Source organism: Gadus chalcogrammus, chromosome 15 (genome assembly GCF_026213295.1).
Source record: "Gadus chalcogrammus isolate NIFS_2021 chromosome 15, NIFS_Gcha_1.0, whole genome shotgun sequence".
In the NCBI taxonomy this organism is placed as follows: Eukaryota; Metazoa; Chordata; class Actinopteri; order Gadiformes; family Gadidae; genus Gadus; species Gadus chalcogrammus.
The window spans coordinates 16,986,489-17,014,471 of record NC_079426.1 but is presented as its reverse complement, the minus strand read 5'-3'; the positions used below and the strand labels follow the sequence as shown (position 1 = coordinate 17,014,471).

Here is a 27,983-nt window from a genome sequence, read left to right as displayed (position 1 = left end):
ATCAATACTCTACCATTGAAATCCACCATTCCCTCGTGAGAGTTAATACATATGGTGTCCTTTCATATGGCATAGAATCCCTCTATGTCATTTTGAATCCCCATAAATATGGAATAATGCTCATTCGGGAGTTTATATTCCCATGTACAGGGAATAGTCTACTGCTCATAAGGCAAATGTTTGAATCTACATGTATAGAGAATGGTCTAGTGCTCATGAGACAAACGTTTGAATCCACATGTATAGAGAATAGTCTCCTGCTCAAGAGGAGGCAGTGTGATCCCCATGTATAGAGAATAGTCTACTGCCAATGAGGAAGCAGCTGGCTTTATTGCGGTTTTTGGGTCCAGGACATGGAAGGTGTAATTTGCATAGTTTTTCATTCAATTGTATACCTCATAAGTGTTTTTGATGCCCAGACTGCATGTTCGTCATGACTTAAGGGTGACGGGAATGGGTACCAAGGTTTGAGTGCCAAAAATGAATGGATTTTTCTAAAACCTAGACCAGAGAGAATTCCCTTGTCACCCTGTTAAGGCATTTTGAGACAGCCCTTGTACTTCCTCTCCGAGCAAAGGACCATTCCTCTACAAGGATGTACAATAAATGACCATGTAAATATCCCAGTGTCACAGCCTACCATATCTTTTTGTTGGGCAAAATGTATCTGATCATTGCTACCTCCAAATTGTATGCCGAAACTTTGAGAAGAATATTCATTGTATGCCTGAACTTTGAGAATGATAGACTTACAAAACATCTGTGTTCTCACAATATACTTTGTGCTGGAGAGTTGAACTAATTGGTCTTATTTTCTTTCTTTCTTATTATGTTTTTGATATGAACATGTTCCTAACAATATAACAAAGCCTCTTGACAAATGTGATCATTTTTTAGATGTACTTGGGGCTGGATCAACAAAAAGGTGATGTTAAGTCAGCCACCTATTTATATGTGAATGTATGTATGCATACAATTATAATCATAATCACAGTCACAGATTCAAATTCATACAACTCCTCCTAACCCTAAGCCCTCTAAAAGGAACGAGACCTTCAGAAGGAAAACAATGGAGGGATTCCTCGGATCAGGGTTTGTAAGGATTGCAATATTTAGCTCCTCATTTAGCTCCTCAAGGGGAAAGGGGACAATTCCAGAGGATAACTGATGCAGAGAACAATTGAAGGATCAGTATTTATACAACCAATAGCAGCTCCAAGAAAATACATCTTATAGCATTAAAGTACTTCTACATCTTCTATTTAATCATTGATAAATGTATTGAAGAATCTTAAAATGTCACTTAATTGCAGTAAGAATAAAAGCAGTCAAGTATCGGCCGCTATCATTGGTAGAAATGGCTATAATAGGCCTTTTTTCAACCGTTGACATAAACTCAACTCAATGTTACAAAAAGCATTTTCAACTGGCTGGGTGTGCTAGATGAGGTAGTTCAGGGCACTTGAGGCATAGTTTTCTATAATTTAACGATAAGAACTCCCCCATCACCTGGCTGTAGAACTGCTACTCTGTGTTTTATGGATCTTTTAATAGAACTTAGAAATGTACATCGTCCTTATTATATTCCTAAGCAAATCCTTGTGCAAATGTTAATCATTGCATTTGCACACTGGCCAGGTTGCATGTTTCTCAGAACCATTGGTTACAATATGGTATATTGTTTGTAGACAGATTTATGACTGCTATAAGGAAGGCATCATGGGAACCAATGGGTATAAAGCCATCACTGGATGCAACTGAAGAACATTCAGAAGCAAAACGAGAAGATGGAGGCATTGGGATTCCTGGTGCTATACAGTGTGATGTTCTCACATTGTGTTCAAGGTAGGAATTCATGATACACATTTTGTCATTGTCATGGACTGAAATGTATGAATCTCACCCTCCATTGTATTAAACATGCAAGTTGTAACTTGCCCTTTGTGTGCAAAATCTAACAAAGGTGTTTGTCTCCTTGTCTCTTATAATGACAATTTTAGGTTTTACCACACCAGGTACTGTACACCCCTTTTTACACAGTGTTTCCAAATGTTTTTTCCTGAAACCAATAGTTAAATTCTCTGTGGCTGTCCCAAATTATTTATAATACCAGCATAATTTTAGAATTATCTAGTTATTTAGCACGGATGCCTTTAAAGTGAAGTGAAAAGCATCAAGTGAGACAATATCTCGCTGTTTCCCAGCTCAAGACTCCTGTCGATACAACTGCGGATACTACCTGGGAAGCTGTTCCTGCGACTACTCCTGTCAATACAATGGCAACTGTTGCTTTGACTACTACTGTAAGTATTCAGGCCTCTGAAAAGCAATTGATGAAAATTGATGAATGAAAACAATATGAAAATATATTAATAAATGTGTGCATTAAAGATGCTGAAGACAAGATTAGAGAAAATATTATTTCGGAGTATGCGTTGAAAGACATTTTAAAGAAAAAGTTAGTCACAATTGCATTCTAGTCAACGTAAGAACTGATTATGACAAATATAATTAAAACATCGGTTTGCATTGAAATGTTTGCAGAAATTAAAAAAAAAGTGTTTTAAAAAGGGTAACCTATTATCATCTGTCTTGCAGCTCAGTGTTCATACACTCCAATTACACCAGATGTTACTACAGGTAATGAACCATCTCTGATATCAATTACTAAAACATCTACATTCTATGAAATGAACATTTCCAGTGAATTGAAAACCATCCAGTAAGACAATATCTCCCTGTTTCCCAGCTCAAGACTCCTGTCGCTACAACTGTGGGAACCACCTAGGAAGATGTTCCTGTGACTACTCCTGTGAATCCTATGGCAACTGTTGCGATGACTACTACTGTAAGTTACCAGGCCTGTAAAATCAAAAGCTGCAGTTCCCATTAATGGAAAAAAGGCTACTTTAAAGACTGCAACCCATTTTCATCTGTCTTGCAGATCAATGTATATCCCCTACAGCAGACCCACCCTTTGATACTACAGGTAATGAACCATCTCTGGTACTAATTACTCAAACATCTACATTCTATGACATGAACATTTCCAGTGAAGTGAAAATGATCCAGTGAGACAATAACTCCCTATTTCCCAGCTCAAGAATCCTGTCGCCACAACTGTGGCTACAACCTGGGAAGCTGTTCCTGCGAGTACTACTGTCAATCATACGGCAACTGTTGCTATGACTACAACTGTAAGTAACCTGGCCTGTAAAATCAAAAGCAGTCGTAAAATGCTGCATTACTTTGTTTATGGCAGACGCATGAAAGTTTCATCACAATGACAGGCTGGACCAAATGTGAGCATGGATGCCTGAAAAAAATATGAAAATATAGATGTAAATCTGTGCATTAAAGCTGCTGTCTTAAAGATTTACAAGTTGCAATGGGTGAGAGCAGAAGACAGCACATTTTTTTAACGAAATAACCCCCAAAAATCCCCCTTTCTCTCTGCTCCCTCTCTCCATATCTTTCTCAGCTATGAGGAGTTCTAGATTCATATACCTGTGATTGATAGTCATTATGGAGTCCGGAACCAATCAGAGAAGAGCTTCCCTGATTGGTCAGAAATGAGATGGGGCGCTCTTCAATCTAAATCAGCTCATACAGCGGCAGACGCAGTCAATTCATAACAGATATTCTCACAGAGCATTTCACTCAATAATCGCTGATCAGACCATTTTTAACAAATTACGCTCAAATAATAGCTCTTAAATCTTACCTTTAGCACCTTTAATGCTTTAATGACTTTACATGAATTAACCGTAAGACACTTTGAAGAAAAGTTTCTGTTTAACAGTAACTATGATGTGTCAAGTCTACTACTGAAGCTCTACAGAAAATAACATGAACCTCTCTGAGGTAAACAGTTACGATGAAAATATTATTTCAGAGTATGCGTTGAAAGACATTTTAACGAAAAAAGTGAGTCACAATTGCATTCTAGTCAACGTAAGAAATGATTATGACAAATGAAATGTAAATATCGGTTTGTATTGAAATGTTTGCAGAAATGAAAAAAAAAGTGTTTTAAAAAGGGTAACCTATTATCATCTGTCTTGCAGCTCAGTGTCCATACACTACAATTACACCAGATGTTACTACAGGTAATGAACCATCTCTGATATCAATTACTAAAACATCTACATTATATGACATGAACATTTCCAGTGAATTGAAAACCATCCAGTAAGACAATATCTCCCTGTTTCCCAGCTCAAGACTCCTGTCGCTACAACTGTGGGAACCACCTAGGAAGATGTTCCTGTGACTACTCCTGTGAATCCTATGGCAACTGTTGCGATGACTACTACTGTAAGTTACCAGGCCTGTAAAATCAAAAGCTGCAGTTCCCATTAATGGAAAAAGGCTACTTTAAAGACTGCAACCCATTTTCATCTGTCTTGCAGATCAATGTATATCCCCTACAGCAGACCCACCCTTTCATACACCAGATGTTACTACAGGTAATGAACCATCTCTGGTACTAATTACTCAAACATCTACATTCTATGGCATGAACATTTCCAGTGAAGTGAAAATGATACAGTGAGAGAATATCTCCCTGTTTCCCAGCTCAAGAATCCTGTCGCCACAACTGTGGCTACAACCTGGGAAGCTGTTCCTGCGAGTATTACTGTCAGTCATATGGCAACTGTTGCTATGACTACAACTGTAAGTAACCTGGCCTGTAAAATCAAAAGCAGTCGTAAAATGCTGCATTACTTTGTTTATGGCAGACGCATGAAAGTTTCATCACAATGACAGGCTGGACCAAATGTGAGCATGGATGCCTGAAAAAAATATGAAAATATAGGTATAAATCTGTGCATTAAAACTGCTGTCGTAAAGATTTACAAGTTGCAATGGGTGAGAGCAGAAGACAGCACATTTTTTTAACGAAATAACCCCCAAAAATCCCCCTTTCTCTCTGCTCCCTCTCTCCATATCTTTCTCAGCTATTAGGAGTTCTAGAGTCAAATACCTGTGATTGATAGTCATTATGGAGTCCGGAACCAATCAGAGAAGAGCTTCCCTGATTGGTCAGAAATGAGATGGGGCGCTCTTCAATCTAAATCAGCTCATACAGCGGCAGACGCAGTCAATTCATAACAGATATTCTCACAGAGCATTTCACTCAATAATCGCTGATCAGACCATTTTTAACAAATTACGCTCAAATAATAGCTCTTAAATCTTACCTTTAGCACCTTTAATGCTTTAATGACTTTGCATGAATTAACCGTAAGACACTTTGAAGAAAAGTTTCTGTTTAACAGTAACTATGATGTGTCAAGTCTACTACTGAAGCTCTACAGAAAATAACATGAACCTCTCTGAGGTAAACAGTTACGATGAAAATATTATTTCAGAGAATGCGTTGAAAGACATTTTAACGAAAAAAGTTAGTCACAATTGCATTCTAGTCAACGTAAGAAATTATTATGACAAATAAAATGTAAATATCGGTTTGTATTGAAATGTTTGCAGAAATTAAAAAAAAAGTTCATCTGTCTTGCAGCTCAGTGTCCATACACTGCAATTACAGAAGAGGTTATTACAGGTAATGAACCATCTCTGATATCAATTGCTAAAACATCAACATTCTATGACATGAACATTTCCAGTGAATTGAATACCATCCAGTGAGACAATATCTCCCTGTTTCCCAGCTCAAGAATCCTGTCGCTACAACTGTGGGAACCACCTGGGAAGCTGTTCTTGTGACTACTCCTGTCAATACTACGGCAACTGTTGCTATGACTACTACTGTAAGTTACAAGGGCTTTAAAATCAAAAGCCGTCGTAAAATGCTGCATTATTTTGTTTATGGCAGACGCATGAACGTTTAGTCACAATGACAGGCCAGTCCAAACGTGAGTATGGATGCATGAAAAATATATATGAAACTATAGGTGTAAATCTATGCATTAAAGCTGTTCTAGTAAAGATTTCAGAGTTGTAAAGGGTGAGAGCAGAAGAGAGCAAGTTTTTCAAATTAAATAACCCCCCAAAAGTCCCCTTTCTCTCTGCTCCCCCCCTTCGTACGTTTCTCAGCCATTAACAGTTCTAGATTCATGTACCTGTGATTGATAGGCCATATGGAGTCTGGAACCAATCAGGGGAGACCTTCCGTGATTGGTCAGAAATGAGCTGGGGGCGGTCTGCAATCGAAATCGGCTAATACAGCGAATCTTACAGAGCATTTGACTCAGTAATAGCTGACCAGGCCATTTTTAACAAATTACACGCAATTAATACCTCTTTAATCTTACCTACAGAACCTTTAACACTTTAATGTATTGTACATGAATGTGCCGTAAGACTGTAAGAAAAGGGTCTGTTTAACAGTAATGACGTGTTAAGTCTGCTACTGAAGCTCTACAGAAATACTGTTAACCTCTCTGAGGTAAACAGTCACTGTGAAAAGTATATTTCAGAGTATTCGTTGAAAGTACCAGAGTATCACAATTGCATTCTAGTCAACGTAAGAACTAATGCATGAATAATTTAATGCAAATATTGGTATGTGTTGAAATGTTTGCAAAAATTAAAAGAAAAAGTGATTTTAAAAACTGAAACCCCTTCTCATCCGTCTTGCAGCTCAGTGTTACGATACAAGTGCAACAGATGTTCCTACAGGTAATGAACATTGTGTTTATCATGCATCTTGTAACTTGCACTTCAATACTTTCTGTACAAAATCAAACTAACGTGTTTGTCTCTTCTTGAAATAATGTAAATTTTAGGGTTTCCCATGACACCATGCACTGGTCACCCCTTTAAGCACTGTGTTTTTTTGTTTTGTGCCCTACAAGCATTTGTTGTATACTCTGCGTCGGACACAAATCCAGAAACTAACAGATGATTCCATGCACACTCCAGTTCAATATTTACAAGTGCTTGATAAAGCTGTGCGTAAAGCTGCATCAATGTATATTTCTTATAATAATATTGCAAACTGTACTTGTCAGCATGTACTTACCAGGCATTGTGATGGGAAACCCTTGCTCCAACGTTCTCTGTGATCGTCTTTCAGTTAATAACTGTGGTTGGTGGCTGTACTCTACTGAGGGGAATATTACCAGCCCCAACTACCCACAACAGTATCCTAACAACATGGATTGTGTGTGGGTCATCAGTCCAGGCTCTGAAGTTATAGAACTGGAGTTCCTCCATGTTGAGTAAGCATCATCATTTAATCACCAATCTGACATCATTTGATAATGAGGAACGTATTTTCCTGCTTCATTTGAACATGATGAAGAGTTGTCTTCGGCTCATGGTCAATTTTTACATTTTCTGCGACACAAATGCTATCCACAGATTAGAGGGGTCAGACTGCAGATATGATGGCATCCAGGTCTATGATGGCCCCAGTATTAACCAAAGGCAGCTTGGCAGATTGTGTGGTAATCAGAGGTCTACTTTCCACTCCACTGGTAAGACTCTGACCGTACGCTTCACCACTGACAGTAGCCAGACATACCAAGGATTTCGGGCCGAATACAGAGTTGCGGGTGAGTCGCAGAAACAAGAGTGACGATAAATCAACTTGAACGTCTTTTCGGTCTACTTAAAGAAAACATGAAGGCAAACAGTTAAATGCTATTTGTGTGATTTGACTTTTTATCTTTTACTAGCGGACGGTTCCTGCAGATATAACTGTGGCTATTTGGTCGGAAACTGTTCCTGCGACTACTCCTGTGAATCCTATGGCAACTGTTGCTATGACTTCTTATGTAAGTGATAATGCCTGTAAAAACAAAATCTACCGTAAAATGTTTCCATAAATGAAAAAAAGGTTACTTTAAAGACTGAAACCGATTTTCATCTGTTTTGCATCTCAGTGTAGAAAAGTGTAAATATATTTTTAAAGTATCAGTATAAAGATATGTTAAGGAGTAAGGTCATTCATAATGACATTCCACTCAACGTAAGAACTGACGCATGACAAATGAAATGAAAATATTGGTTTTATTGAAATGTTTGCATGAATGAAAAAATATCTATTTAAAAAAGTGAAACATATTTTCATCCCTCTTGCAGCTCAGTGTGTAGGCACTACAGCATACCCACCAGAGGCTACTACAGGTAATGAACCATCTCTGTTATCAATTACAAAAACATCTACATTCTATGATATAAACATTTCCAGTGAAGTGAAAACCATCCTGTGAGACAATATCTCCCTGTTTCCCAGCTCAAGAATCCTGTCGCTACAACTGTGGGTACCACCTGGGAAGCTGTTCTTGCGACTACTCCTGTCAATACGACGACAACTGTTGCTATGACTACTACTGTAAGTTACAAGGCCTGTAAAATCAAAAGTCGTCGTAAAATGCTGCATTGTTTTGTTTATAGCAGATGCATGAAAGTTTAGTCACAATGACAGGCTAGTCCTAACGTGTGCATGAAAAATATATATGAAAATATAGATGTAAATCTGTGCATTAAAGCTGCTCTAGGAAAGAGTTGCAAAGGGTGAGAGCAGAAGAGAGCACGTTTTTAAAACTAAATAACCACCCAAAAGCCCCCTTCCTCTCTGCTCCCTCCCTTCATACGTTTCTCAGCCATTAAGAGTTCTAGATTCATATACCTGTTATTGATAGGCAATATGGAGTCTGGAACCAATTTGGGGAGACCTTCCCTGATTGGTCAGAAATGAGCTGGGGGCGGTCTTCAATCGAAATCGGCTCATACAGTGGCAGATGCAGTGAACTCATAACAGCTAATCTCACAGAGCATTTGACACAGTAATAACTCACCGATGGCGAGGCCATTTCTTAAAAATTACACTCAAATAATAGCTCTTAAATCCTACAGACAGCACCTTAAATGCTTTAATGACTTGTACAAGAATGTACCGTAAGACTTTGAAGAGAATTGTCTGTTTAACAGTAACTATGACACGTTAAGTCTACTACTGAAGCTCTACAGAAAATATCATGTAGCTCTCTGAGGTAAACAGTCACGGTGAAAATATTATTTCAGAGTATGCGTTGAAAGATATTTAAAAAAAATAAGTTGGTCACAATTTCATTCTAGTCAGCGTAAGAACTAATGCATGACAAATGAAAGTGATTTTAAAAACTGAAACCCCTTTTCATCCGTCTTGCAGCTCAGTGTTACAATACAGCATCACCAGATGTTACTACAGGTAATGAACCATCTCTGGCATCAATTACTGAAACATCCACATTCTATGACATGCACATTTTAAGTGAAGTGAAAACCATCCAGTGAGACAATATCTCTCCATTCACCGCATCAAAACCATATTAACAGGTTGAATGGATAATACTACACATATTGCATTAGGATCCCCTCAATTGAAAAATAGAGCATAACAACCCAATTCTGATGCTTAACCTCTTACAGGTCCACCTTGCGGAGGCTCTCTATCCATCTCTGGGTCGTTCTCCAGCCCGGGCTACCCTGGCAACTACCACGGCAACAGCCACTGCGTGTGGCAGCTGAGAGCATCGAATGACCATAGGATATACCTGTCATTCACTGACCTCCAGTGAGTCTAATCGGCCACTCATGAAGACACACACACACACACACACACACACACACACACACACACACACACACACACACACACACACACACACACACACACACACACACACACACACACACACACACACACACACACACACACACACACACAAAACATTTGAGTTATTAACAAAGCTGTTCTTCAGCTGACTTGATGATCCGTTGTGCATCCAGGTTGGAAAACTGCTGTTCCTGTGACTACGTAGCCGTCTATGATGGACCCAGCGTGAACTCGCGACCTTTGGGGACATTGTGCAACAACACGTTGAACTTCTTCCAGTCCTCCTCCACGTACCTCACTGTTCTCTTCCGGACGGACGGCTTAGGGACCGGCCGAGGGTTCAACGCCGAATTCAAAAGCTCTCTTCCACCAGGCGCAGGTCAGTGTAGACTTCAAGTCAACCGGCATGGACGTTTTATATTATTACACATGTCTAAATCTGACCCAACAAAGTCATCTGGTCGGCCCAATCCAGCCCTTCATCTCAGCCTCGCTTGAAAACCAATGCAGACAATCGCTGTCATTCAGAATCCCCTTTCGAAAACTAAGATGCAATACCAATGTCAGTAAGATTTCAGCCTTTATAATATAGCATTGAAGATAAATGGAGAACATCGGTTAGAAATTTCAAAAAATAACTCACGTAAGAATGGGCTATTGTGTCTCCACCAGGTCGAGTGGAGTGTTCTTCAGACAACATGAACATTGTGATTGAGAAGTCCTACCTCGAATCTCTGGGCTACGATGGCCACAGTCTGTACTTGAATGACCAGAACTGCAGACCCCAAATCTCTGCATTCCAAGTGATCTTCAGTTTCCCGATGAATACTTGTGGCACAGAACAAAAGGTAAGAATCAAATCGCATTCTATGAGCAATCACAGAGTGACATCTTTCCATTGTCAGCGTTTGTTGACATCCCAGCGGCCCACAAATGTCCCCTAATTTCCGATGTGTTCTTTGATTGAAACAGTTTGAGAGTGGCGGAATCGTATATACGAATGCGGTGCGCGCCTTTGAGTCCGACTACGGTCTGATCACGCGTCAGTCCTCCCTCAAGTTGAACGTGGACTGTCACATGGAGCCAGACACCACAGTCCAGAACCTATATATCGCCCGGGCCGGGGTAAATGACACTATCACGGGCATGGGCAGATTCAACGGGACCATGGCCTTCTACACCTCCAGAAGTTTTACATATATGGTAAGGGTCATGAAGACAGCAGCTTTGTTTGTACATTTGTGCAATGATTATCCCCCCCCCCGCCCAGACAACAAAAGAAAAGCAGGACAAAAGTAAAACACGTCATAAATATCTATGTAACTACCCACTAAGTATTCATATACTCAAATGCAATACGAGTATCATTTCCAAAAGGTAAAATATTGTTTTCGTTGTGTAAATCTTCCTCTTTCTGATGTTTATGTTGGTCCTTTCTTGGATCAGGTGACCCAGGTTCCATACATGGTGACCGTGAACCAGTCCATGTACGTCCAGGTGAACCTGAGGAGGGACGACAAAGGCCTGGTTCTCTTCCTTGACACGTGTGTGGCTTCGCCCTCGCCCCACGACTTTCAGAACAACACTTACGACCTTGTCCGCAACGGGTATGCACTGTCCCAGGAGATCATTGTTTAAACTTTGAATTAGTACCGCACAATCCTCGTCTCATTCAATAGAAGGGGGGGCATGATAGTTTGCAGGCTACTTTGTGGGTTCGATCCTCAAATATCTGCAATCTACCTCTCTAGTAGTAAAGATAAAGAAAAACATATTCACTAGGCCTGATCCCACACATAACGAATAAACGGTAAATAAACTCTTAACTCATAGAAAACTACGCCCGGTACGGGACTTGACTTTGTCAAGACATACAAACTCTTTTATTTTGCCTCCCACTAGATGCGGCGTAGACAGCACCTACCAGGCCTACGACTCGGGCACCAAGAGCTACGCCCGCTTCACCTTCAGGGCCTTCCAGTTCCTGCGGACCCACGAGTCGGTGTACCTGCAGTGCAAGGTGGTGGTCTGCCCCGCATCCGCCTCCAACTCCCGCTGCCGCCGGGGCTGCAGCAGGCGTAGGGCCCGGGCGCTCAGGGCCTCCGAGGACAGCCACACCCTGGTCCTGGGGCCGCTCACGCTGCAAGGTACCGGCCCGCTGGGCTCTTTCTGCATGGGGAGGGCCATGGAAATGTTGTGCTTTTTTTTATTCTCATCACAAATTTTCCTCCACTTTCTCCCCTCTTCCCACTAGACCTGGGGAGCCAGGGTGAAGCGAGTGTGAAGGAGGAGGTGGCGCCCGAGAAGACCATTGATATTTGATTAATCATGGGTTTTCAGCCATTGTTTCTAATCAATTTTACTTCTGCTCTTTGTGTTGTGTTATCTGCTGTACGGCCAACACTGTTAAGACTCTCCTATCATCTTCATTCTGATTAAAAGCATATCTAACGACAATAAATGTCCTTGCACTCATTATTGTGACAAAAAAAGACCAAAAAAAGGAGACTAGGGAGGGACAGATTGTTAGAAAACACTTTATTCGTTCATTTGTTAGCGTTCCTCACAATAAAGCGTCCTCACAATAAAATAATTTGGGGGGGGGGGGGGTTACAAAAATCTTCCACATTCACAACTACCAATCGACCAAGGACACACAGAACATAAGGCCATTATCATCGGATGCCTGTAGTACCAGCAGTCTCAAGCAGTTGGTCCTAGCAACAGTAACTAAATTGTCCACACGTGTTGCTAAGCAACAGACAACACCATTCAGTACATTGCACAACCTTGCTAAGCAGGATTATTCGATGTAACAGAGTTTCACCTTATTCTTTTTTTGACACTTAACATCCATCAAAACAATCAGAATACAATACCCAGTTAATATTGAGGAAAACAGGGACCCACATCACCCCGTGAGCATCTCAAGGCATGTGTTCTCGAAAAGGAAAAGAGCCCGGCATCTCTGGTGCTACGTGGCAATTCTGAACCAAGCATCGTCCACAGGAGACTACATTTGAGGGGTGCTGGCCAACATCAGAGTGAACGATTACAATATCAAAAAGGTCAGGATGTGGTCCGGTCATGGTGTGTTAAAAGGACGGGTCTAGGATTAGCTTTTCCACAACCCGCCGTATGAATCGCCTTATGCAAAGGGTTCTTTACGAAGGGAAGGAAACTCCTTAATCTCTGAGGAAAACGTAGTTGCACCATAGTTGCCCCATTGCAGGCCAACCATTTGGAACTCTTCACTCGTAATGTGTGTATGCTTAATTAAGTAACATGGTCCTGGATGTAAAATAAGATAGGAATAGGCCTCTCCTGCCAATACAGATACAGAAAACATCCAGGATTATGCAGAGGCCATTCTGTATCAAGCGTATGCTCAGACGACATCGGCAAGGCTTTGGTTTCGTTTCCTAGTTTAGTGGCCGACGACTTAAACAATAACCCCATCACAGCAGTCAGATAGTTTAGGGTGAGCACATGTGATTCAATGTTTATACTTCAGTATAATGACCAGCAGCGAGATATCCGTCCACCTAATCCACCACTTATTCTGGTAGTGAATTCAACGTCAGCACGTGTATCGCGACGAGGGAGGTTCCTCCACATTCGGACAGTTACAGGACACCACTGGAGTTAGTTATAAGGCAAATTGAATCTGATCTCCATGCCAGTTTTTAGCCTGTTCCACTCACCTGATGTTCAACAGCTACAACCCTGCCAACAATCACATACACACAACACTTGCATCTTTGATTCCATCTTGTGCGTCGCCTACTATTGTGTGTAGTCTGCCGATCACGTTGCCTACTCATTTGCTACACCGTCTCCGCAGACGTACAAGGACATTCACCAGCAGGACAATGACAGAACCATGCCCTGCATTATGGTCATAACGTGGCACTGAAGACATTACACATTTGTGGACATTAAAGTTTGTGCGATGACTATCACATGTTGTGCACAGAGACTTCTTTGTCAAACACACCAAAATTCCCCTTGATTGGGAAATCAATTTAAAAAATGGATAAATTCTTAAACTGTGCTGGACTTATACACAGAGCAGTGAAAATAATATAATAAGGTCTATTAGTAATAATATAAATAAATACTCTTTAGCTAGAAGTAAAAAAAGCAAGTAAATATATATCAGGCACTGTAAAGAAATTGAATTGAATAGCACTGAGCACTTGATTCCAACATGGTGCCTGGTAAACCACTATTTAACTAATAGTTGATACTGAATGACATTACTCAAGGAATGTTTATCATTAAAACCTGTGTCACTTGGATATAGCACACAATTCCCTCGCATTGTAAGCTTATACCATGTGAGCGTATATAAAATAACCCTTACCCAAAGCTGACAGTCTCAGCCTCTCCAGAACCCGGCAAATTTCACAACAAAGGCTAGGCTACATCAAGGCGGGATTTGTCCCTGTGAAATCATTGAAATAATATGACGCATCTTCGTTTTTTGTGGTGTTCATAAGCATCACGGCTGCTTATGCTGCCCCCGGGCAAAGTGGCACGCAAAGTCGTACTTGTTGATGCAGCTGTGGCCACAGATGTTGCACTGGAAGGCGTTCTCGTAGCCGTGGCAGCCCATGTGTATGGTGTAGAGGATGTTGTCGGGGAAGGCTATGTCACAGTGTTGGCAGTGGTGCTGCGCGCCGAGCTCCTGGGGCGCGGCGGGCAGGCCCGGGGCCGGGGTGCTGGGCTGGCTGTTGCCGACGCTGGGGGTGCTGGTGCGGCCGCTGCCCTCGCTGCACGGCCCCGCCACGGGACTGCCCTCGCTCGGAGGGAGAGGGGGGAGCCTGGGGTCCGGGGCCGTGGGAGACGAGGCGTGCGACGTGTTGGCCAAGGCCGTCGCAGGGGGCGTGTCGGCGGGGTCGGGCTGCTGTACGAGGAAGGGCTTCTCGTCCACCGGAGACCGGGCCCGGGGTGACCCGGGGGGCTGGGCTGTCTGGGAGTGGACGTGCGCCGGAAGGCTGGCCAACTGACCGGCCAGCGTCGATAGCTGGTTCAGGGGGTTGTCCATGACCAGATCCTGGTGGTGTTGATGGAGGTGGTGGTGGTGGAGCTCGTCGTCCCTGCAGCTTCCGTCCTCGGGCGCCCCGCCCTGGTCGTCGAAGGCCTCCTGCCGTATGTGGGGCAGTCCGTGGGGGAAGTCGCTCATGCTGTACGCCTTGTGCGCTGCCATGGAAGGGGGGCTGAAGTTGATGAGCAGGCGCCGGCCGTAGCCCAGCGCGCTGCTCTTCTTCTGCAGCACACTGAGCATCTTCTTGTGGGCCAGCGAGCGGGCGCCCTTCATGGGCAGCAGCTTGTGGCGGCGGCGGCGGCGGCGGTGGTGGGACAGGTTGCTGCGGTCGCTGCAGCGGAACGAGCACAGCTCACACTTGTAGGGCTTCTCCCCCGTGTGGGAGCGCATATGGGCCTCCAGGTGGCGCTCGTAGGCGGAGGCAAACGGGCACAGGTGGCAGCGGTGAGGCTTCTCCCATGAAGACAGAGGATGCACAGGCGGCTGAGGCTACCTTCCTCCACGTCTACCCAACGTGTCGTCATCGCCGAATGGCGTTAGAAAACACCCGTTACTGCCAAAAACGCCAAAAACTGGACTTTAACACTATTTTGGAGACATTTTATAAATGATACACATATTTTTTGTGCTTTATGCATCCATTAACCAAAACTTCCGGTTAACCTGCACGTAGGCCTTTAATGAAGACTTGACTAGGCTATTTATCTATCTAGGCTATTAGCCAACAATTATTCGCCGAAGGCGAAGTGGATAGTGGGGGATAGCCCCCGAGACCGAAGGTTGATTTGTTGTTATCAGCTGACATTTTGCGATGAAAACAATATCGACTTTGAGATGTCAATCATGGGATATTGCCCAATATCCCAAGATAACGAACCAGTCAAATTGCGCCATCTTAGGAGGAACTATATACAATATCCATGTATTTATCTATGTATCTGTATGAACTGCTGAACACTCTCTTATGGCCCGTTCAGTATCAGACTACACGATTTCAGCCCGATTTTGCCCCGATTCTTTCGTCACAGACAAAATTGCGAATCGTACACGATTTGACAGGTCGGCGACGAGACGAGGTCTAGTATTGTGACATGCTTGCGATCTTCGATGTTTTCGTCTGCGACGTTCGAAAACCCGACGACGAAATGTTTGGCATGTCAGTTTTTTTAGTGAATCGCATGACGTATACATTGTTGACATGAGGGAACCACGCCCCCAGTTGCGTGAGGGAAGCTGGAGCTCACGGGCAGTGTTTACCAACTGACTTCACTGCACTACGCTGAGTAGGAGTACGTAACTACTGCAAATATGAATGCGATCAATAACAAGAAGAATGCTAATAAAGAAAACTATAGAAAATGGAGCAATATAATGGAGACAACTGTGGTGGAAATGTGGCAGCAACGTCCCTGCATTTTCGACGTGTCCTCGAAGGACTTTCACGATAGGGTGAAAAGGGATACAGCCTGGCGAGAAATAACCGTAATATCGTATAGTGTGACATGTTAAATCGTGGAGGAATGTCTGAGAATCTTGTAGTGTGGCCAGTCTTACGACGAGACAAGGCCCGATTTCCTGACTCTTTGATCGTATAGTGTGACATGGTAAATCGTGGAGGACTGTCTGAGAATCGTGTAATCTGAACCGGCCATTAGTCTCTACTCTCAAGGGTCTCAATGCGGCTTTGGTCCGTCTCCCCAAGGTGACGTCATGCAATGCATTCTGGGGGAAATGAGAAACAACAGTAAACCGCTAAAATAGTACCTACTTTTTCGTATAACATTCCGTTTTGTGATACCTAACAACATTAAATACAATAAATAACAGTTTAAATCTTAAATACCAACAAGCAAATTGCACAAATTCGTTGGAAAATAAACCCTGCAACACGGCCTTTAATACCAAACTACACTTTGGGAATTAATTTAGGTGATTCGGCTCACAATAGCCTATAGCCTACAAGTACACACAGTGATTGTGTTGTACGGGTTGTACAATTAAATGCCACGCTTTGTCCTTCCGGCCATTTCCCTTATAAAAAGGATGATTTGGTACATAAATGACGTTGTGATAGGCTACATGAGCTGAGTATTGTGTTTTATTTTGAAAATTGACCGGATGCTCTATGGCTTTTACTTTTTCACTTCCTGCCCTGCTCGATCTGCTCTGTTGAAATTGACGCGGTTCAGCAACGGCTTGCGGCAAAAATAGAAATGCTACGGAATGATAGAGCTGCGGCACGGCGAGCCGCTCCTGGGACGTTGCTGAGACTTTCCGCAGCCGCGCCCGGTGGAAATGGTCTCATTGATTAGAGTGGAACCTCTCTGCTGCGGTGACCGCGGCCAAGACGTGCCGCAGCCGTAACGTTGCCGTAACGCGTCCGGTGGAATCAGGCCTTTAGACGCCATAGTTCTAGTACTAGGCTGAGGCTACCTTCCTCCATGTCTACCCAACGTGACGTCATCGCCGGATGGCGTTAGAAAACACCCGTTACTGCCAAAAACGACCAAAACTGGACTTTAACACTATTTTGGAGACATTTTATAAATGATACACACATTTTGAGTGCTTTATGTATCCATTAACCAAAACTTCCGGTTAACCTGCACGTAGGCCTTTAATAAAGACTTGACTAGGCTATTTATCTATCTAGGCTATTAGTCAACAATTATTCGCCGAAGGCGAAGTGAATAGTGGGGAATAGCCCCCGAGACCGAAGGTTTATTTGTTGCTATCAGCTGACATTTTGCGATGACAACAATATCGACTTTGAGATGTCAATCATGGGATATTGCCCAATATCCCAAGATAACGAACCAGTCAAATTGCGCCATCTTAGGAGGTTCACGTGTAGCATATACTAACTATATACAATATTAATGTAGTCTTTTTCGTATAAAATTCCGTTTTGTGATACCTAACAACATTAAATACAATAAATAAGTTTAAATCTTAAATACCAACAAGCAAATTGCACAAATTCGTTGGAAAATAAACCCTGCAACACGGCCTTTAATACCAAACTACACGTTGGGAATTAATTTTGGTGATTCGGCTCACAATAGCCAATAGCCTACAAGAACACACAGGGGAGACATCTCTGACTGGAAATACACAAAAAACATCACATTCAAACTAGACCAATGCGTTGATAGATAGATAGATGGATAGATGGATGGATGGATGGATGGATGGATGGATGGATGGATGGATGGATGGATGGATGGATGGATGGATGGATGGATGGATGGATGGATGGATGGATGGATGGATGGATGGATGGATGGATGGATGGATGGATAGATAGATAGATAGATTGACAGATTGAAGATGATTAAATATGTTCTATTATTTGCCTTGCAGGAGCCAGCCAACCCTGTGCGCGTATGCAAATTAGCCATGCACGTATGCAAATTAGCCATGTGCGCCTAACACAAGAAAGACGTAATGTCTTACTAAAAACGGATGGCAAGCGAAAGCCGAACCAGACTGTATAAATCATATACTTTGGGTCCATTCTAACTTATGGTAAGAGGCTGAGGCTAAGTCTTTAAATCTTTGCAGTGACTGAATGTTGATGATAAAACGGATTGTTTTGCAAGATGTGCGACTGTGCATGTGTCCTTTCCGGCTTCGGAATGCTGCATGGCTTTGTGGTTAGTTGTGGTCTTTTTAGTGAAGCAGCCTAGCCTTGGAGTTGGATATGTTGGAGTGATTGTGTTGTACGGGCGTGCGAGAGTGAGTGAGAGAGAGAGCACACCCGCTCACTGACAGTAAAAATAAATAAAATGTATTGTATGCACTGCTGTTCATTGACTAGCTCCAGCGCTCGTTGCTGGTTGCTAAATGATAGCCACTCATTCTCCTCTGACCATGCATTTAATTAGCTTTGACCGCCATCAGTTCTCGGCAATTCCTCATTCGCCGTCTCACGTCTGACAGGTTCGAAATTATACTGCTGTGGGCCATCATACATGTTATTTGTGTTTCTTGCCACCCCTTAGACGCCATAGTTCTAGTACTAGGCTGAGGCTACCTTCCACCACGTCTACCCAACGTGACGTCATCGCCGAATGGCGTTAGAAAACACCCGTTACTGACAAAAAAGCCAAAAACTGGACTTTAACACTATTTTGGAGACATTTTATAAATGATACACATAGTTTTATTGCTTTATGTATCCATTAACTAAAACTTCCGTTTAACGTGCACGTAGGCCTTTAATCATTTCATTTGCATACTGGCCAGCTTGCATGTTTTTGATGCCTTCCTGCTATGAGGAAGGCATCATGGGAACCAATGGGTATAAAGCCATCACTGGATGCAACTGAAGAACATTCAGAAGCAAAACGAGAAGATGGAGGCATTGGGATTCCTGGTGCTATGCAGTGTGATGTTCTCACATTGTGTTCAGGGTAGGAATTCATGTTACACATTTTGTCATTGTCGTGGACTGAAATGTATGAATCTCACCTTCCATTGTATTAAACATGCAAGTTGTAACTTGCACTTTGTGTGCAAAATCGAACAAAGGTGTTTGTCTCCTTGTCTCTTATAATGACAATTTTAGGTTTTACCACACCAGGTACTGTACACCCCTTTTTACACAGTGTTTCTAAATGTTTTTTCCTGAAACCAATAGTGATATTCTCTATGGCTGTCCCAAATAATTTATAATACCAGCATCATTTTAGAATTAATTAGTTATTTAGCACGGATGCCTGTAAAGTGAAGTGAAAAGCATCCAGTGAGACAATATCTTGCTGTTTCCCAGCTCAAGACTCCTGTCGATACAACTGCGGAAACCACCTGGGAAGATGTTCCTGCGACTACTCCTGTCAATACAATGGCAACTGTTGCTTTGACTACTACTGTAAGTATTCAGGCCTCTGAAAAGCATTTGATGAAAATTGATGAATGAAAACAATATGAAAATATATTAATAAATGTTTGCATTAAAGATGCATGCTGAAGACAAGATTACTGAGTTCAAAGAGATACCCCCCAAAAAATCCACTTTCTCTCTGCTCCCTCCCTCCTTACGTTTCTCAGCCATTAAGAAGTTCTAGATTCATATACCTGTGATTGATAGTCAATATGGAGTCCAGAACCAATCAGGGAAGAGCTTCCCTGATTGGTCAGAAATGAGCTGGGGGTGCTCTTCAATCTAAATCGGCTCATACAGCGGCAGACGCAGTCAACTCATAAATAATATTCTCACAGAGCATTTCACTCAATAATCGCTGATCAGACCATTTTTAACAAATTACGCTCAAATAATAGCTCTTAAATCTTACCTTTAGCACCTTTAATGCTTTAATGACTTTACATGAATTCACCGTAAGTCACTTTGAAGAAAAGTGTCAGATTAACAGTAACTATGACGTGTTAAGTCTACTACTGAAGCTCTACAGAAAAATATAATATATTATTAATATAAAAAATAAAATATTATTTTGGAGTATGTGTTGAAAGACATATTTAAGAAAAATGTTAGTCACAATTGCATTCTAGTCAACGTAAGAACTGATTATGACAAATAAAATGAAAATATCGGTTTGTATTGAAATGTTTGCAAAAATGAAAAAAAAAGTGTTTTAAAAAGGGTAACCTATTTTCATCTGTCTTGCAGCTCAGTGTCCATACACTACAATTACACCAGATGTTACTACAGGTAATGAACCATCTCTGATATCAATTACTAAAACATCTACACTCTATGACATGAACATTTCCAGTGAAGTGAAAATTATCCAGTGAGACAATATCTCCCTGTTTCCCAGCAATTCCATTCATACTCCAGTTCAAAAAGTGCTTGATAAAGCTTTACGTATAGCTGCATCAATGTAAATTTCTTATAATAATATTGCAAACTGTACTTGTCAGCATGTACTTACCAGGCATTGTGATGGGAAACCCTTGCTCCAACGTTCTCTGTGATCGTCTTTCAGTTAATAACTGTGGTGGGTGGCTGTACTCTACTGAGGGGTATATTACCAGCCCCAACTACCCACAACAGTATCCTAACAACATGGATTGTGTGTGGGTCATCAGTCCAGGCTCTGAAGTTATAGAACTGGAGTTCCTCCATGTTGAGTAAGCATCATCATTTAATCACCAATCTGACATCATTTGATAATGAGGAACGTATTTTCCTGCTGCATTTGAACATGATGAAGAGTTGTCTTCGGCTCATGGTCAATTTTTACATTTTCTGCGACACAAATGCTATCCACAGATTAGAGGGGTCAGACTGCAGATATGATGGCATCCAGGTCTATGATGGCCCCAGTATTAACCAAAGGCAGCTTGGCAGATTGTGTGGTAATCAGAGGTCTACTTTCCACTCCACTGGTAAGAATCTGACCGTACGCTTCACCACTGACTTCAGCCAGACATACCAAGGATTTCGGGCCGAATACAGAGTTGTGGGTGAGTCGCAGAAACAAGAGTGACGATGCATCAACTTGAACGTCTTTTCGGTCTACTTAAAGAAAACATGAAGGCAAACAGTTAAATGCTATTTGTGTGATTTGATTTTTATCTTTTATTAGCGGACGGTTCCTGCAGATATAACTGTGGCTACTTGGTCGGAAACTGTTCCTGCGAATACCCCTGTGAATCCTATGGCAACTGTTGCTATGACTACTTATGTAAGTGATAAGGCCTGTAAACACAAAATCTACCGTAAAATGTTTCCATAAATGAAAAAAAGGTTACTTTAAAGACTGAAACCGATTTTCAACTGTATTGCAGCTCAGTGTAGAAAAGTGTAAATATATTTTTAAAGTATCAGTTTAAAGATATGTTAAGGCGTAAGGTCTTTCATAATGACATTCCACTCAACGTAAGAACTGACGCATGACAAATGAAATGAAAATATTGGTTCTATTGAAATGTTTGCATGAATGAAAAAATATCTATTCAAAAAAGTGAAACATATTTTCATCCCTCTTGCAGCTCAGTGTGTAGGCACTACAGCATACCCACCAGAGGTTACTACAGGTAATGAACCATCTCTGATATCAATTACTAAAACATCTACATTCTATGACATGAACATTTCCAGTGAAGTGAAAACCATCCTGTGAGACAATATCTCCCTGTTTCCCAGCTCAAGAATCCTGTCTCTACAACTGTGGGAACCACCTGGGAAGCTGTTCTTGCGACGTCTCCTGTCAATACGACGGCAACTGTTGCTATGACTACTACTGTAAGTTACAAGGCCTGTAAAATCAAAAGTCGTCGTAAAATGCTGCATTGTTTTGTTTATAGCAGATGCATGAAAGTTTGGTCACAATGACAGGCTAGTCCAAAAGTGTGCATGAAAAATATATATGAAAATATAGATGTAAATCTGTGCATTAAAGCTGCTCTAGTAAAGATTTCAGAGTTCCAAAGGGTGAGAGCAGAAGAGAGCAAGTTTTTAAAACTAAATAACCACCCAAAAGCCCCCTTCCTCTCTGCTCCCTCCCTTCATACGTTTCTCAGCCATTAATTTAAGAGTTCTAGATTCATATACCTGTTATTGATAGGCAATATGGAGTCTGGAACCAATCTGGGGAGACCTTCCCTGATTGGTCAGAAATGAGCTGGGGGAGGTCTTCAATCGAAATGGGCTCATACAGTGGCAGATACAGTCAACTCATAACAGCTAATCTCACAGAGCATTTGACACAGTAATAACTCACCGATGGCGAGGCCATTTCTTAAAAATTACACTCAAATAATAGCTCTTAAATCCTACAGACAGCACCTTAAATGCTTTAATGACTTGTACATGAATGTACCGTAAGACTTTGAAGAGAAGTGTCTGTTTAACAGTAACTATGACACGTTAAGTCTACTACTGAAGCTCTACAGAAAATATCATGTAGCTCTCTGAGGTAAACAGTCACGGTGAAAATATTATTTCAGAGTATGCGTTGAAAGACATTTAAAAAAAATAAGTTGGTCCCAATTTCATTCTAGTCAGCGTAAGAACTAATGCATGACAAATGAAAGTGATTTTAAAAACTGAAACCCCTTTTCATCCGTCTTGCAGCTCAGTGTTACAATACAGCATCACCAGATGTTACTACAGGTAATGAACCATCTCTGGCATCAATTACTGAAACATCTACACTCTATGACATGAACATTTCCAGTGAAGTGAAAATTATCCAGTGAGACAATATCTCCCTGTTTCCCAGCAATTCCATTCATACTCCAGTTCAAAAAGTGCTTGATAAAGCTTTACGTAGGCCTATAGCTGCATCAATGTAAATTTATTATAATAATATTGCAAACTGTACTTGTCAGCATGTACTTACCAGGCATTGTGATGGGAAACCCTTGCTCCAACGTTCTCTGTGATCGTCTTTCAGTTAATAACTGTGGTGGGTGGCTGTACTCTACTGAGGGGTATATTACCAGCCCCAACTACCCACAACAGTATCCTAACAACATGGATTGTGTGTGGGTCATCAGTCCAGGCTCTGAAGTTATAGAACTGGAGTTCCTCCATGTTGAGTAAGCATCATCATTTAATCACCAATCTGACATCATTTGATAATGAGGAACGTATTTTCCTGCTGCATTTGAACATGATGAAGAGTTGTCTTCGGCTCATGGTCAATTTTTACATTTTCTGCGACACAAATGCTATCCACAGATTAGAGGGGTCAGACTGCAGATATGATGGCATCCAGGTCTATGATGGCCCCAGTATTAACCAAAGGCAGCTTGGCAGATTGTGTGGTAATCAGAGGTCTACTTTCCACTCCACTGGTAAGAATCTGACCGTACGCTTCACCACTGACTTCAGCCAGACATACCAAGGATTTCGGGCCGAATACAGAGTTGTGGGTGAGTCGCAGAAACAAGAGTGACGATGCATCAACTTGAACGTCTTTTCGGTCTACTTAAAGAAAACATGAAGGCAAACAGTTAAATGCCATTTGTGTGATTTGATTTTTATCTTTTATTAGCGGACGGTTCCTGCAGATATAACTGTGGCTACTTGGTCGGAAACTGTTCCTGCGAATACCCCTGTGAATCCTATGGCAACTGTTGCTATGACTACTTATGTAAGTGATAAGGCCTGTAAACACAAAATCTACCGTAAAATGTTTCCATAAATGAAAAAAAGGTTACTTTAAAGACTGAAACCGATTTTCAACTGTATTGCAGCTCAGTGTAGAAAAGTGTAAATATATTTTTAAAGTATCAGTTTAAAGATATGTTAAGGCGTAAGGTCTTTCATAATGACATTCCACTCAACGTAAGAACTGACGCATGACAAATGAAATGAAAATATTGGTTCTATTGAAATGTTTGCATGAATGAAAAAATATCTATTTAAAAAAGTGAAACATATTTTCATCCCTCTTGCAGCTCAGTGTGTAGGCACTACAGCATACCCACCAGAGGTTACTACAGGTAATGAACCATCTCTGATATCAATTACTAAAACATCTACATTCTATGACATGAACATTTCCAGTGAAGTGAAAACCATCCTGTGAGACAATATCTCCCTGTTTCCCAGCTCAAGAATCCTGTCTCTACAACTGTGGGAACCACCTGGGAAGCTGTTCTTGCGACGTCTCCTGTCAATACGACGGCAACTGTTGCTATGACTACTACTGTAAGTTACAAGGCCTGTAAAATCAAAAGTCGTCGTAAAATGCTGCATTGTTTTGTTTATAGCAGATGCATGAAAGTTTAGTCACAATGACAGGCTAGTCCAAACGTGTGCATGAAAAATATATATGAAAATATAGATGTAAATCTGTGCATTAAAGCTGCTCTAGTAAAGATTTCAGAGTTCCAAAGGGTGAGAGCAGAAGAGAGCAAGTTTTTAAAACTAAATAACCACCCAAAAGCCCCCTTCCTCTCTGCTCCCTCCCTTCATACGTTTCTCAGCCATTAATTTAAGAGTTCTAGATTCATATACCTGTTATTGATAGGCAATATGGAGTCTGGAACCAATCTGGGGAGACCTTCCCTGATTGGTCAGAAATGAGCTGGGGGCGGTCTTCAATCGAAATGGGCTCATACAGTGGCAGATGCAGTCAACTCATAACAGCTAATCTCACAGAGCATTTGACACAGTAATAACTCACCGATGGCGAGGCCATTTCTTAAAAATTACACTCAAATAATAGCTCTTAAATCCTACAGACAGCATCTTAAATGCTTTAATGACTTGTACATGAATGTACCGTAAGACTTTGAAGAGAAGTGTCTGTTTAACAGTAACTATGACACGTTAAGTCTACTACTGAAGCTCTACAGAAAATATCATGTAGCTCTCTGAGGTAAACAGTCACGGTGAAAATATTATTTCAGAGTATGCGTTGAAAGACATTTAAAAAAAATAAGTTGGTCCCAATTTCATTCTAGTCAGCGTAAGAACTAATGCATGACAAATGAAAGTGATTTTAAAAACTGAAACCCCTTTTCATCCGTCTTGCAGCTCAGTGTTACAATAGAGCATCACCAGATGTTACAGGTAATGAACCATCTCTGGCATCAATTACTGAAACATCTACATTACATGACATGCACATTTTAAGTGAAGTGAAAACCATCCAGTGAGACAATATCTCTCCATTCACCACATCAAAATCAAATTAACAGGTTGTATGGATAATACTACACATATTGCATTAGGATCCCCTCAATTGAAAAATAGAGCATAACAACCCAATTCTGATGCTTAACCTCTTACAGGTCCACCTTGCGGAGGCTCTCTATCCATCTCTGGGTCGTTCTCCAGCCCGGGCTACCCTGGCAACTACCACGACAACAGCCACTGCGTGTGGCAGCTGAGAGCATCGAATGACCATAAGATATACCTGTCATTCACTGACCTCCAGTGAGTCTAATCGGCCACTCATGAAGACACACACACACACACACACACACACACACACACACACACACACACACACACACACACACACACACACACACACACACACACACACACACACACACACACACACACACACACACACACACACACACAACATTTGAGTTATTAACAAAGCTGTTCTTCAGCTGACTTGATGATCCGTTGTGCATCCAGGTTGGAGGACTGCTGTTCCTGTGACTACGTAGCCGTCTATGATGGACCCAGCGTGAACTCGCGACCTTTGGGGACATTGTGCAACAACACGTTGAACTTCTTCCAGTCCTCCTCCACGTACCTCACTGTTCTCTTCCGGACGGACGGCTCAGGGACCGGCCGAGGGTTCAACGCCGAATTCAAAAGCTCTCTTCCACCAGGCGCAGGTCAGTGTAGACTTCAAGTCAACCGGCATGGACGTTTTATATTATTCCACATGGCTAAACCTGACCCAACAAAGTCATCGGGTCGGCCCAATCCTGCCCTTCATCTCAGCCTCGCTTGAAAACCAATGCAGACAATCGCTGTCATTCAGAATCCCCTTTCCAAAACTAAGATGCAATACCAATGTCAGTACGATTTCAGCCTTTATAATATAGCATTGAAGATAAGTGGAGAACATCGGTTAGAAATTTCAAAAAAGAAATTCACGTAAGAATGGGCTATTGTGTCTCCACCAGGTCGAGTGGAGTGTTCTTCAGACAACATGAACATTGTGATTGAGAAGTCCTACCTCGAATCTCTGGGCTACGATGGCCACAGTCTGTACTTGAATGACCAGTACTGCAGACCCCAAATCTCTGCATTCCAAGTGATCTTCAGTTTCCCGATGAATACTTGTGGCACAGAACAAAAGGTAAGAATCAAATCGCTTTCTATGAGCAATCACAGAGTGACATCTTTCCATTGTCAGCGTTTGTTGACATCCCAGCGGCCCACAAATGTCCCCTAATTTCCGATGTGTTCTTTGATTGAAACAGTTTGAGAGTGGCAGAATCGTATATACGAATGCGGTGCGCGCCTTTGAGTCCGACTACGGTCTGATCACGCGTCAGTCCTCCCTCAAGTTGAACGTGGACTGTCACATGGAGCCAGACACCACAGTCCAGAACCTGTATATCGCCCGGGCCGGGGTAAATGACAGTATCACGGGCATGGGCAGATTCAACGGGACCATGGCCTTCTACACCTCCAGAAGTTTTACATATATGGTAAGGGTCATGAAGACAGCAGCTTTGTTTGTACATTTGTGCAATGATTATCCCACCCCCCCCTGCCCAGACAACAAAAGAAAAGCAGGACAAAAGTAAAACACGTCATACATATCTATGTAACTACCCACTAAGTATTCATATACTCAAATGCAATACGAGTATCATTTCCAAAAGGTAAAATATTGTTTTTGTTGTGTAAATCTTCCTCTTTCTGATGTTTATGTTGGTCCTTTCTTGGATCAGGTGACCCAGGTTCCATACATGGTGACCCTGAACCAGGCCATGTACGTCCAGGTGAACCTGAGGAGGGACGACAAAGGCCTGGTTCTCTTCCTTGACACGTGTGTGGCTTCGCCCTCGCCCCACGACTTTCAGAACAACACTTACGACCTTGTCCGCAACGGGTATGCACTGTCCCAGGAGATCATTGTTTAAACTTTGAATTAGTACCGCACAATCCTCGTCTCATTCAATAGAAGGGGGGGCATTATAGTTTGCAGGCTACTTTGTGGGTTCGATCCTCAAATAACTGCAATCTACGTCTCTAGTAGTAAAGATAAAGAAAAACATATTCACTAGGCCTGATCCCACACATAACGAATAAACGGTAAATAAACTCTTAACTCCTAGAAAACTACGCCCGGTAGCCGGTACGGGACTTGACTTTGTCAAGAGTCATACAAACTCTTTTATTTTGCCTCCCACTAGATGCGGCGTAGACAGCACCTACCAGGCCTACGACTCGGGCACCAAGAGCTACGCCCGCTTCACCTTCAGGGCCTTCCAGTTCCTGCGGACCCACGAGTCGGTGTACCTGCAGTGCAAGGTGGTGGTCTGCCCCGCCTCCTCCTCCAACTCCCGCTGCCGCCGGGGATGCAGCAGGCGTAAGGCCCGGGCGCTCAGGGCCTCCGAGGACAGCCACACCCTGGTCCTGGGGCCGCTCACGCTGCAAGGTACCGGCCCGCTGGGCTCTTTCTGCATGGGGGAGGGCCATGGAAATGTTGTGCTTTTTTTTATTCTCATCACTAATTTTCCTCCACTTTCTCCCCCCTTCCCACTAGACCTGGGGAGCCAGGGTGAAGCGAGTGTGAAGGAGGAGGTGGCGCCCGAGAAGACCATTGATATTTGATTAATCATGGGTTTTCAGCCAGTTTCTAATCAATTGTACTTCTGCTCTTTGTGTTGTGTTATCTGCTGTACGGCCAACACTGTTAAGACTCTCCTTTCGTCTTCATTCCGATTAAAAGCATATCT

General features: G+C 42.2%; 3 protein-coding genes across 3 annotated transcripts; 2 read left to right on the top strand and 1 right to left on the bottom strand.

The window, feature by feature from the left end:
* The first annotated feature begins 1,751 nt into the window (after nt 1-1,751).
* On the top strand, nt 1,752-4,195 carry LOC130405040 (proteoglycan 4-like). Its single transcript, XM_056609994.1, has 8 exons — nt 1,752-1,845; nt 2,001-2,015; nt 2,205-2,303; nt 2,599-2,640; nt 2,750-2,848; nt 2,945-2,989; nt 3,099-3,197; nt 4,068-4,195. Exons 1-8 carry the CDS (start codon nt 1,752-1,754, stop codon nt 4,193-4,195), a joined length of 621 nt encoding a protein of 206 aa, XP_056465969.1.
* A 26-nt stretch (nt 4,196-4,221) lies between these two features.
* LOC130405211 (deleted in malignant brain tumors 1 protein-like) lies at nt 4,222-27,983 on the top strand. Its single transcript, XM_056610244.1, has 31 exons — nt 4,222-4,317; nt 4,413-4,469; nt 4,579-4,677; nt 5,525-5,566; nt 5,676-5,774; nt 6,607-6,645; nt 7,043-7,187; nt 7,330-7,523; nt 7,647-7,745; nt 8,053-8,097; nt 8,207-8,305; nt 9,125-9,163; nt 20,573-20,717; nt 20,860-21,053; nt 21,176-21,274; nt 21,582-21,626; nt 21,736-21,834; nt 22,666-22,704; nt 22,988-23,132; nt 23,275-23,468; nt 23,591-23,689; nt 23,997-24,041; nt 24,151-24,249; nt 25,081-25,116; nt 25,338-25,482; nt 25,696-25,901; nt 26,196-26,371; nt 26,496-26,726; nt 26,973-27,133; nt 27,438-27,682; nt 27,791-27,983. The coding sequence occupies exons 7-31, from the start codon at nt 7,123-7,125 to the stop codon at nt 27,856-27,858; spliced, it is 3,012 nt and encodes a 1,003-aa protein (XP_056466219.1). The 5' UTR covers nt 4,222-4,317; nt 4,413-4,469; nt 4,579-4,677; nt 5,525-5,566; nt 5,676-5,774; nt 6,607-6,645; nt 7,043-7,122; the 3' UTR covers nt 27,859-27,983.
* Nucleotides 14,059-19,048, bottom strand: LOC130404863 (zinc finger protein Pegasus-like). Its single transcript, XM_056609800.1, has 2 exons — nt 19,025-19,048; nt 14,059-15,074 (listed from the first exon to the last, which is right to left on the bottom strand). Exons 1-2 carry the CDS (start codon nt 19,046-19,048, stop codon nt 14,076-14,078), a joined length of 1,023 nt encoding a protein of 340 aa, XP_056465775.1. The 3' UTR covers nt 14,059-14,075.

Coding starts and splice junctions, on each gene's coding strand:
- LOC130405040 (XM_056609994.1), top strand. CDS start 1,752: ATGCAACTGAAGAACATTCAGAAGCAAAACGAGAAGATGGAGGCATTG. Junction 2,304..2,598: donor CTGTTGCTTTGACTACTACT/GTAAGTATTCAG, acceptor TCTGTCTTGCAG/CTCAGTGTTCATACACTCCA. Junction 3,198..4,067: donor CTGTTGCTATGACTACAACT/GTAAGTAACCTG, acceptor TCTGTCTTGCAG/CTCAGTGTCCATACACTACA.
- LOC130405211 (XM_056610244.1), top strand. CDS start 7,123: ATGGATTGTGTGTGGGTCATCAGTCCAGGCTCTGAAGTTATAGAACTG. Junction 8,098..8,206: donor CCCACCAGAGGCTACTACAG/GTAATGAACCAT, acceptor CCTGTTTCCCAG/CTCAAGAATCCTGTCGCTAC. Junction 9,164..20,572: donor ATCACCAGATGTTACTACAG/GTAATGAACCAT, acceptor ATCGTCTTTCAG/TTAATAACTGTGGTGGGTGG.
- LOC130404863 (XM_056609800.1), bottom strand. CDS start 19,048: ATGAATTCCTACCCTGAACACAAT. Junction 15,075..19,024: donor ATTCCTACCCTGAACACAAT/GTGAGAACATCA, acceptor TCTTCATGGGAG/AAGCCTCACCGCTGCCACCT.